Source organism: Ambystoma mexicanum, chromosome 5p, assembly GCF_040938575.1.
Source record: "Ambystoma mexicanum isolate Mex_15411 chromosome 5p, UKY_AmexF1_1, whole genome shotgun sequence".
NCBI lineage: Eukaryota > Metazoa > Chordata > Amphibia > Caudata > Ambystomatidae > Ambystoma > Ambystoma mexicanum.
Genome location: NC_090930.1, coordinates 502,205,965 through 502,218,065, shown reverse-complemented (window position 1 = coordinate 502,218,065; position 12,101 = coordinate 502,205,965). Strand labels below are relative to the sequence as shown.

General features: G+C 44.5%; 1 protein-coding gene across 2 annotated transcripts in view; it reads left to right on the top strand.

The window, feature by feature from the left end:
• Positions 1-12,101, top strand: part of BRWD3 (bromodomain and WD repeat domain containing 3) — a 1,632,068-nt gene that overhangs the window by 91,990 nt on the left and 1,527,977 nt on the right. For both annotated transcript variants that reach the window (XM_069612911.1, XM_069612910.1), the window contains exon 6: positions 7,759-7,857. In XM_069612911.1, the coding sequence (XP_069469012.1) occupies positions 7,759-7,857 (99 nt within the window). The remainder of the gene's footprint in view (positions 1-7,758; positions 7,858-12,101) is intronic.

Sequence of the window (12,101 nt, the reverse complement as noted above, 5' to 3'; positions counted from 1 at the left end):
CGATAGCTTTTCTCCGCCGCCTTGCTGCCTTATACCTCTCTCACCGCTTACCGCAGGGTCACTCGCAGCTTCCTTTGCACATCGGGTGCTCCAGCACAGGCGGTGATGTTCGTCCGCCAACTCCGCAGCACCCTTGGGCATGCCAACCGATGTCAGTCTCGGTGTGCCCTGGTCTTGTGCACTGCTGCAGCTGTCCTCACTCCAGGCTCCGTTCCCACGGCCAGAGGCTACGGTGTCTAGGGACTGCCTCCTTCTTATTCCCAGGCCAACATTACCTCCCGACACAATGTTTCACAGTTCACATCAGTTTCGCGCAATCCTGCTGCAGCCGCGCGTCCTCTTCTCATGCAACTTCGGGTTCCCTTTATTGTACACAGCTGCTCAGTCCTTTTATGTGCAGCATCGCATCACAGCGCATATAGCCTCTGTACTCTGCCCCCATGTCGAAGTGCTCGACATCCATGCTGTGGGGGGCCCCCAAGCTTCGCTGCACGATGGTGCTCTCGCTCATTAAGTTTCACTTTCCTCTCGCCACCATCTCCTTGGGGGGGGGGGGGGCAAATGTAAAGGCAAGCAATCAACAACCGTGGGGTCTCCTTTTGCTTGCACCGTGACCCAGTTGTTCTTGCATGGGTCACGGTACCCGGTCACTCGCTCCACTTCTTGCTGGGTATTCTAACCGTGGTTCGCTCTGGAGAGCACGCTTCTGTTCCTCCACTATAGCGAACTGCACATTTGGCTCAATCTGCGTTGTCAGAGGTTTCTTTGTTTGGATTCTGCCGCCATCTTTCCGTAAGCCCCGCATCCGCCTCAGAGGCTACAAAGTGTCATAACTCTTGTAAAGTCTGCTTGATCTGCACGTGGGAACGTGCATTAGGTTCAGCTCGCTGTCCCATTTCCTCTTGATACTTTTCTTGCTATAATAGATGGTTCCAAGGCAAGCGCTCGTCCGGATCAGTTGTCGGATCCAGGAGCACACAAAGAGAGCAGCCTATTCCATGGCTGCCAAGCCACGCCCCCCCACTGGCCACACACTTCACCAGTAAAACTCTGGACATCCTGAGCACCCTTGCTACTCTCCCGCCCAACCCATCCCCCACTCCCCTGCCTCATTTGGCCTCTTCACACCATCCTCTCTCTCTCTCTCTCTCTCTCTCTCCTCCTCCCTTGTCACACCTGAAGAAGTCACCAGAGTTGTCCGCTCCATGAAGGTCTCTTCCAAACAGGTTTCCCCTTTCACCTCCAGAACCATCAAGGAAAATATTGGCTCCTTTGGCCACGCCCTCACTGATCCACTGCAACCACTTTTTTGTCTCTGGATCTTTCCCCTCTTCCCCCAAACACTCCCCTGTGTGCCCCCTCCTGAAAAAACCTTCATCAGACCCTACCTGTCCGGCCAACTACCACTCTATTTTTATCACCCCCTTCCTTGGAAAACTGCTGGAGAAGCTCGCTGTTCCACAACTAACCTCAAACACTACTTGTTGGTGGTCTCAATGGCAATCAATCTGGATTCCGAGCATCCAGAGGCACAGAAACTGCTCTTCTGAACACCTCTGAAGAACTGCTTGCATCTGTGGACTTTAACTATACAGCTGTCCTCATCCTACTCAATCTCTCCTCTGCCTTCGACACGGTCAACCATCCTATCCTCATAAAAAGGCTCTGTGATACCCTTGGCATCTCGGAGCGGGCACTGGACTGACTGGCTGGCCTCCTTCCTAACTGACTGATAGTCCCAAGCCATTTTGGGCACCTTCTCCTCACTTCCTTTTCTACCTGCAGTGTCCCCCAGGGCTCAAACCTCTCCCCCTGGCTCTTCAAAACCTACCTTGCTCAGCTGGCACTCCTCATTTCCTCCTTCTCCACCAACTTCCAGTGCTACACAGATGACGCACAACTCTTTTTCAAACTTCCTGCTGACTCTCTTGCATCTTCCATCATCCCGACTGCCTTTCTGCATCCAGTTCTGGTGCACTTCCAACGATCTCTGCCTCAATTCCAGCGAGACTGAGATTGTTCCCACTGGGACCCCTGCTCCCTCTTTTTTTCCCCTCACTCTGGCCATCCTCTATGGGCTCTTCCCACTGCTCCTTCATCTGAAGCCAGAAACCTTGGGGTCATCTTTGACTCCTCTCTCCTTCCTCCTTCACACTCAGGACATTGCCAATAAGTTCCACTTTCAACTCTTCCTTCTCAAAGAAATTCTCCCTTTTCTCACTTTTCCCCCAGAAGCTCAATGGTACCCGAGCCCTGGTTCTCTCTAAGCTTGACTACTGCAATAGCCTTCTCCTGAATCTACCTTCTTTTACTCTACGACCCCTCCAGCTTATCCAGAATAGGTCAGGAAGACTTATCCTTGGCCTTAAAAGCAATTCCGGGCCCTTTCATTTCGGCAGGTGATGAGGACCAATTATGGAGAAGTCTGCATCCAGACTACAGAATCGACAACTGATAAAACCAACCAAGCCAAGGAAAAGTGTAGGAGGCTCTTAAACCCCGTTTCACTGTAAGTTATTTTGTCTCCATATCAGAAAGTGTAGCCTGGGGGAGTGAGGGACTGACTGACTAACTATGGTCCCCATAGTTGGGGTGGGTGCCAAGCTCAGGCAAAATGGAGTTTCTACAGAACACTCGTAAGGCCCAACTCTCTTTGACACCTGCTGGCTAGGTTCAACTGTTCCTGCTCCCACCTTTTCAGAGCATTAATTCCCATAAAAAAAGTAAACAAAGATATTGGCAGATAGGGACATGCACATCCCTCTCAAGAGGGATACCTCATGAAGTATATAATTTCCTTTTGAAACTTCTTTGCCACATTATACCGCTTTTTTCCTATATGCCTGTTACTGATGAACACTTGTTGGCTTATACAAATACTATATTCTGTGCTAGCTCCTAACCTCCTGTTGTGATTGCAATGTGTACAGAAAGTGTAATGTCGCTCATTTCTAGATTAATGACAGGCCAATCTAATGATCTCTATCAGAAATGTGCATTTAATGATCATGCATTTTAGGGTTACTTGGGGAGAATTTTCAGAAATGTGCTAATTCCCTCTAATTTAGAGACCCACGGCAACTTTGCTGAATTTTGGGGAGTTGGTTTTGTATACCTGGAGAGAGTGAGACCCTTTCTTTCCTACTCTCTCATGTGTTTTAATGTGATTTTGTACACTGTTTCTTTTGGTTGTGGAGTCTGACAAACTCCATAGGCATCATCTTATACATTGTGTCACACAGCACCTTCAGTGCAGCGACACAGGGAAGTCTTTCAGATTTTCCAAAGGTTTAAATAACTTCTCTGGGATAAACTACTGTTTCCCAGAGCAGTAAAGTGAAATTAACTTTACTTACATTTGTAACTTTCTAGACCCAGCACACACCATCTTACAATAGGGTGCTGGAGGGGTTACCTAGTATCCCCTTTGTCTAGCTTCTCATGTGACATTTTTATGTTACCCTTTCCTCACTGAATGGCTGGTGGCAGTGGTTTACTTTTTACTACCATTATGGGATTTTACTGCGGGCTGCGCCCATGGGTGCCATTTTTGTCAAAATGGCCGGTGTTCTTTTTTTCGCCATTTCTTTGTGGAAAGGTCCTTCTTGAGATTTACTCTGTGCGCCAAACCAGGTTTGGTCCCTTTGTTCATTTTACCTTTGGCGGGATTCACGAGTGAAGCCCGCCTCTGGCTCCAGGGTGTCTGGCAAGGGCAGGAACAAGGGAGGTGCCGAAACTCCCTGTGCTTAGTCTCCTAGGAGACAGGAATGCACTCTTAGGTTATTGGCCGGCTGACTGTCCGGCAAGGAAAGTCACCCTGCTGGGTGACTGACGGCTGCACTGGAATGAATGGGAGCAAGCTGCATAAAAGGCGCGGCTTTTTGGCTTGGAAGGCAGAGTCGACTACTGGACAAAGGAATCTGAAGAACTTGAAGAGGGCGCCTGCTGCAACTCCTGGGCCGTTGGTTTGCCCAGTGAAGCCCTGCTGCTGTGCTGAAACTCCAAATTCGTATCGACAGAGAAGCCCCTGCAAGGAATATTTCTCCCTATGAGTTGGTGGGACCAATCGACTCCAAAGTAAGCCACCTGGACATCCTCTCGAAGCTGGTTGAGTTTCCACTGCAGTCACTGCTGGAACCGGATAGCCAGTGAGAGGAACACCAGTTCGTGTGCGTTGCTTCTAAGCTGGCCAAGAGCTCCAGGAAGATCCTCAGGTCTCCCAGGAAGCAGGACTGACCGAGCATAAGCCTCCTCAATGGAGTGCAGGACCCAGATGCAAGGAAAGCCCATCTTGACAGACAGGAACCGCAGGGTTGCTATTTGCGGTAGATGTGAGAAGCTGAAACACTGAAGTGCCACTTGTTTGAAGATTGCTGGTTGCGAGTGGTGACCGTCCCATTGCAGTGCGGGAGTCCCCAGAAGTCCTCCCTCTTGTCCCCACGACTGAGGCCCAGGAACAGCGAGATCTGCAGAGCTGCACAGGAACAGATGTCATCTGCTGCACTTTTTCTCCTCAACCTAAGGGTACTGTACAGTCTAAGAGAACTTACCTCTTGTTGTGTAGCCACCTGTCCTCATTGGAGACTTGCTTGGTTGCATGTGTAGAGTTGCTTGCAGCTTCTTTACTTCACAAGCCTAATCAGCTTGTGGCCCTACTTTGATTTATTCTATTCTACCAAGACTTTTTAAACATTGGAAAATACTTTCTACTTACCTGCAAGAAGTGCTCGAGTTCACCTTGACTTTTGCTAACTTAACATTGGCTGGCCTAGGCTCCCTGAATGACTCTTCTCTCTTATGCTCATGTGTTTTGCCTTCCTTCCAGGAAATGGTCACTGCCTTTGCATTGGGGGGTTGTTTTAAAAGTACTTACCTACTTAAGAATAACTGTGTGAATACTTGTTTTATTCTGAACTCTCTTCTATTTAACACTATTCCCAAGAATATTCTAAATGCACAGTGATATATTAACGCCAACAGCACCCTAGCTATTGAAGTCACCTGAGGGTGTAGCTAGTGCCTGTGTCTCATCCCAAATGGGTATTTGCTGATTTATAAAACTGAGTGTATTTTTGTGGTGCTTTATATTGCTCCCTTCTGAAGAAGGCTTATTGTAACTGACTGATACATTAATAATTGTTTAATCAAGAAACCTTGTGTAAGAGTTTATTTGAATACTTGTCACTGTGAATCTCTGTGTAACTCCCCTACAGCTCACATTGACCCCTCTTGAGATAAGCCTGGCTGCTCCACACGCTACCAACCTGTGTAGGGCAGACTTATACCAAAGGTTGGGTTTCTATTGCCAGGAGGTCAGGGTTGTTGTAGTAGTACCCAAAGGGTAGTGCATACAGTCTTGCCTAAGAGCTACATTTAAGATTCTTAATCTGACACTGAAGTGATGTCAGTGGATGGTATCTAAGTAGTGTGTGAATGTTCTCTTGCCTGACCAGAGGTGTGTGAGGAAAGTGGCCATGGGGACCAGGTTGCCATCTGCTCTGTGATGCAGGGCCCTGGGGTGGTGTGAGGAGGATCCCATTGTCTCCTCCTCCCCCAACACCTGAGTAAGGGTTCAGGGGCCAGTCACATGAAATCTGGCCCTTTAGGAAATGCCCAAAGTATACTGAGATGTAATGTTGGGTCTATAAGCACTGCTTACTGACCATCCCAGTAACCGCTCCCCAGAGGATGCACTGTTGGAGTGCTGCTTCCTTCACCTGCCTGTCATGTAGTTCCAGAGGTTCCCGGGGAGGAGTGAGATAAAAAAATACAACATGGCGGACCAGCTTTATCTAAGTTCGGTCCAGAGTGTGCAAGAAACCCGCGTTCCACAACTGGATGCAGCTGAAATTAAACACATTTTTAAAACCAGCCAATCCTGCATTAACATAGAAAATCACCCACACATGCAAACCCATTTGTCGGTCCAGGGGGACGTGAATGGGGTATATGCAAGGAGGCCCAAAAGGAGGATAGGTGTGAGAGTTTGGGAATGGTCGGAGAAGGAGAGTCAGGAGGGGAGGTTTGTTTTATTTTATTTATAGAGCGCATCTGACCCAAAGGTATCTGGGTGCTTGTGTGAAAGGTAATGGTTACATGGCACATACATTTATACAGTTGAAATACACTTTATACAGTCAATTGCATAGCACAGTATATACATTTTTATACAGGGAAAGAGCGGTTTATGCAGTCAGGATATAATTACATACATGGCCATTTAGAATGGTCATTATACAAGAAAGATGAGTAGGTCATAGCAGTAGGAACAGTGTAGTGGTGAAAGGGAAAGCAGGAAGAGGGAATAAGATTGGAGGAGAGGGTGGAACTGGTGATTGTGAGACCAGAGTTGGAGAAGATGGTGGCTGAATGAGTAGAGTTTGGATGCGGGAGTATGATTTGGGAGAGCAGGTGGACGGGAAAGGGGCTTCATATTTTTGTAGCAGTGAGGTTGGCGAAAGAGGAAACTGGAAAGTTGCAATGAGGTTGGAAGAAAAATTGAGAGGGAGACGCACACTTCAATTCTACAGGGTATGTCAGCGGCGCAAGGAGTTACATGCATGTAGCAAAATGTCAGCGGTAAACGGGAACTCAGTAAATGGAAACGTCAGTAGGCCACTTAGGTGTGAGACAACAAGGATAGTGAGGATGGGCTAGGGGATATGGAGCCAGGGCCCTTGGGCAGGGAGGTAACCAAGAGCCTTCTGATCAGCCTGAAGCCCCTAAACCCACCCTTATTAGCATGCCTCACTTCTGTGATAAGATGTAGGCCATTAAGATAAGATGAACTTTAATAGAGTCAGAATCAGGGCTAGGGACATTGATCATGCCAACTAATGAACACAAGGGGAGAGTTGGATTACTTAAGATAAAAACAAGAGTGAGAGACCAAGGACTGGGAGGGAGACATGGGAGAGACCAAGCAAGCCTTTTTAAAAGGCAATTCTGTTTGCTTTGAAAAGACAGCTTTGAAACCAGGAACTACCATTTTGACACACCAGTTGACCTGACCTGAGTTTGTCTTAAATTCCTAATAAACCATTTTGTTGAACTTGAAAGCGGTTCCTGAGACTTTGTGGAGAGTACTCGACATCATAGCAGTATAATGCACAGACACTGTTGATGTTGCCTCCCCAATTTGCTTGTTGGTCTTTTCTTCACCACCCATATTACATGGCAATCTGTTTCCTATCTTGCTGTAGCACCTAAAGGAATTTTAGTTCGTTTGTCCTGTCCTTTGCAACTTTACCTCGCTGTTCCTAGACTCCCCCAACCTGTAACATAAACCCTGTCAACCTGTTTCCATACCAAGCACCCCCCTACATCCACATTTGCACCCACAGATTGCATTTAAGATAAACTACACCATGACCACAATTGTTAACTTAAACTATGTCATTCATTTATAATTGGTTCCTAACCCCCACATACATATATAATCAAGCTCTCTGAAGTGGCCTTCAGGTGAACATGTATTTCTTTATTTTGGCGTTTTGTTAGGTGCAACATAAAAACATTCTGCTTCAGAGGGCTGATATGTAAGTTCCCTAAAATATCCAGACAACAAATTGTAAAACGCCTGTTATCATTGCTAATTTGGCGTAATCAATTTCCTAAAACGTCTGTTGGGGTAAATATTTAAAAAAGGCGCCTGGAAACAAGACCCATATGCATGTATTTGTGCCATATATGTTTGTGGAAATAAGGTGTATGCTGGGGATTTCTTGTTTAATAGATATGTTCTATTTATTTGTATAGATAGCAAGCATCCATTGTGGAAAGGGTCATCTTTTGCTGCTCTTCATAGAGGCAGGCCCCCGGAACTCCCAGTAAACTATGGCAAGCCATTAAATGTTGGTAAGTACCATCCACTGAAGATGAGTGCATTTGTGGCATATTCATCATTTACATGATTTTGGTTTGTATCGTATCCTACTGAAATGAGTTTATATTGAAGGTGTTATTACAGATTTCTGTATGAGTTTTGCTACACTGCAAGCAACAAAGGCTAAGATTTTGTAAATATATAACATAACATGACAGCCAGAGGGGGATATCTTGGCGCTATTAACAGATAACTGATTTGTATGGTTAACCAACTCAATGGGACTCATTTTATCGACCTGGAAGGATGACGGGCTGAGTGGACCTGCCTGGATTTGAACCTGTGTCCATTAGGTCCAACACAGGCCCTTATAGTGGATGAATTGGTCCACCGAGCCACATGCCTGGCTTTTATTCTACTAAAATCTAATGTCCGGAAACAAATCTGCTCTTTATGCTTCTCTTGTTCATTGTAGAGCGAGTTGCATTGGAGAGTTATGTAGAAGATTATGCTATTGGATGCGTGTGTTCCGGTACCTGGGTAGGCCTGAGAAAAACTGTTCCTCTTAGGAGTCTTCATCCACGAAAGAGAACATGATCCTCCACCAAGGAAAGACTCCTTCAATGAAAATCATTGAAAAGCAGCCTACAGCTATGGTTATTCTGCTACATCCTCCATATTCTGCATGCCACCATCTTGGAATGGGATGGGCCCCTGTAGATCAGTTAAGAATAACAGAAAACCAACATTTAATTTGGGGTGGGGAACCCACTAAAAGGGAATAAAAATGTCCCCCTATGATAACTATGTATCTTTTTTAAAAATAAAATATTATTTGAAAAGATCAACCTTTAATAAAGAACTATAGAAGTAGTAAAAGAATGTAACATACAGTACATTTATGGTTAAAATCAGTGATAGACATTCGTTTTTCAGTTATCAATCATAGAGTACTAAAACATTTATCAAAAACTGTGCAACATGCTAAGACTCTTCTAGATTAAGCGCTCTAATAAAAGAGGTAATGCCAATTACTATGAATGTGGTTCACCCTACCAAGCATATGTTCCAAGAGGCATTTAGGTCAGAGTGAGAGGTGGCCAATAGAAACCATTTACCCAAGTAGAGACTGCATAGAGCAATTACGCCTGTGCAAGTCTTTACTAGATGTTTAATAATTTCCTCAATACCTGGTATCTTGCAAAACCTACACCCTCCATAATTGGGCAAGATCTTCTTGTATCTTACCAAAGTTTTTTTAGTTTTATGCAAGTTCTAGCGGAAACGTACAAATATGGCGCAGGTCAGTTCTTCCCTCAGGTGTAGTAGGGAAGGGTAAGAGTGAAATTGGTCCAAAGTTGCGGCCCAGTCATAACGGTACAGAAGGGCTTTAACTGCGCTAGGATACTCTACCAAATCCTCTAAAGGGCAATCTATCATTTCTAGAACAAAAGTGCTTTAAGGGCTCTCATGGGGCAACCATCAGTAAAGTACTCTAAAATCAACATAAAGAAAATTTGAACCCAGGCTGAGAATTCACTATAATAGGGATAGAATTCTCCACTCCGCACGTGATTTAAGAGAAAGTAAGCCCAAGTCATACCGAACCGCTGCTCTGGGAAAACTCGGGTATGCTTAATAATCTCTTCCAAATGTTAGCCTCAACCACATACAGGTGTTCCAATATAGGGAATGGGTATGTCTCAATACCATAAAGCAGCTTGGCGATCAACTTAGCTTCATAGTATTTTATCACTGGTTTACAGGAGAAGCTGGTAAACTTTGTGTCAATATTTTTATTTTTTAATTGGCATTTAAATTTTTATAAACGATGAACTTAATCCCACCGTTATCAACCCCCCTTTTGCTTCCCCAACCAGAGTCTTAGTGTTCGCAGAGAATCAAGGTTTATGCAATGTCTAGTATTCTCAGTTTATGCAGGCATAGTGCCACATTGTAGTCTGCTTGTAAAAATGTGTGAACCGTACCCCATTTTTCTAAATGCTGTTTGTGCACTCTGAATAACATATATCAGCCATTCCAAAGCAACAAAGTTCAAACTTTTCAAGAACCAATTGTGAACATGTGGGAGGTCTTTATGTTTCCAGTATTGGGCAATCCCCACCAGTGCTGCCACCCTTTAGATGTTCTGCGATTTGCGTTTATGTTTTGGTCATTTGCCATCCTCCGAAGAACCGATTCCCAACAGAGCGTGTCTTTTGCGTCAGGCTACAAAGATTTTCCAAGCAGTTCTTAAATGTACTTTTTAATTGTTCCCCACTTGCTCGCCAGTTTAGGACAGCTAAGCCACGTATGCAGCCAATCCCCTGTACCCTTGCAGTCTCTCCAACATTTATCCATACTGATTAATTTAATTTTTTATAGTCTATAAGGAGTATAATGCCATTGCAGCATAGCTTTATATACTCCCTGATCTGTAGCAAGCGTGTTAACTTTGGGATTTTTTTCCATGGAGTTTGCCATTCTTCAATAGATATTGCTTTTCCCATTGTTTGTTGTCAGCTCTGAACATATCTCGGGCTACCTTCTAGGCGCTCCTCTTGTAGCAATCGATAAAGGTTCGCAATTAGGGATTTCTCTCCTGGATTCAAGGTCAAGAACTTCTCAAATGTTGTTGACTGTCTAATGACAGCAGCCTTGTATGGAGGGGCTACCAGCCAATGTCGGACCTGGAAGTATCGAAATCTTTCTGATTCCTTAAGGCCTTGTTCTTTTTTACATTGATCAAACAATTTAAAGTCATACCCTAAAACATGTCCTTAATTTAGTTAAATTTTGATTTTTTCCATTTAGTAAAGGAACCTTTATCCAAGTTTGGTTTGAACTGCAGATTGTTAAAATTCGGCGCAAAAGGGGAGGGATATGTTGTAACCTGACATTGGGTCTCCACCCTATCCCATATCTCTTCCACCAAATTTGTAATCTGGCTGGCATGCATATTTTTTGGGCGATCCTGTTTGGGAAGCCAAATGGGTTCTGCAATGTTTGGACCACAAATTGCCTTTTCCATCTCGACCCACATTTTTTTTATTTTTGAAGAAACCTGTTCTTTCACCACTCAGAGATGTACTGCCTGGTAGTATTTTACAAAATCCGGTAGTCCTAAACCGCCTTTAAGTGTTGGCTTCGTTAATGTCTTCATGACTACTCAAGGGGTTTTATTGTTCCAAATACATTTTGAACCAAACTCTGTAATTCCCGAAAAAGGAATGCGGTACGTCTATAGGGAGAGCCCAAAAAAGATTTAACACCTTACGGAGTACTGTCATTTTCACTGCATTAATCCGCCCTAACAATGAGATCGTTAGTGGGCCCCACCGCTGCATTAAGCGCCGAAGTTCTAAAAGAATCGGGCGGAGGGGGGAATTTGCTTTGTACATTGATTGTAGAGAATTAGTTGGATAAATGCCCAATAATTACATTTTGGCTCCCGCCCATGCAAATTGTGTATTTTGAGACACCTGCACCCTCAGGGAAGGTGCAAGGGATAAAATATTTCAGATTTGGTATAGTTTATTTCAAGGCCCGCCCCTTTACCAAATTGTTCAAGTTCCTGTGTAACCCCTAGCAAAGATTCTACCGGATTTATTACTGTGCTCAACATTTCGTCGGCATGTGCCATAATCGTATGTTTACCTGTCCCAAATGGTACCCCTTGTATTTTATCTGATTGTCTGATTCTTGTTAAAGGTTCTAGGTGGATCGCATATAGAAGGAGGGACAGTGGACATCCGTTCTCTGTACCACGGCGTAGCACTATTGGAATAGATAACTGACCAGTTATAGCTAATCTAATCTTTGGTCTTTAGATTTCACTTGTAGCATACTCGTAAACCTAGGACCGAATCCCATAGCCTCCAAAGTTTGAAATGGAGATGACCACTCCACCCTGTCAAATGCTTTTTCTGCGTATAATGATCGGAAAAGTGCTAGTTGTCCTTTTTTGCTTGTCTTTTCCATCAAATGACAGGCCCTTCTGATATTATCATGGGTTTGCCGATATTTAATGAACCCAATATTGATCTAGATGGATCAAGCTTGGCAAAATATCTATCGATCTATTTGCCAGTATTTTCGTATAAATTTTTGCATCCAGATTGATCAGGGCAATTGGTCGATACGATCCGCATACTTTATTGGGTTTTAGGAAAATAATCAATTTAGCTTCCTCCATGGACTATGTTAAAGAACCTGTGTCTTTAAATGAGTTATAGTCTTATCATTTTTGGGGCCACAATAGAATAGTAGATTTTAT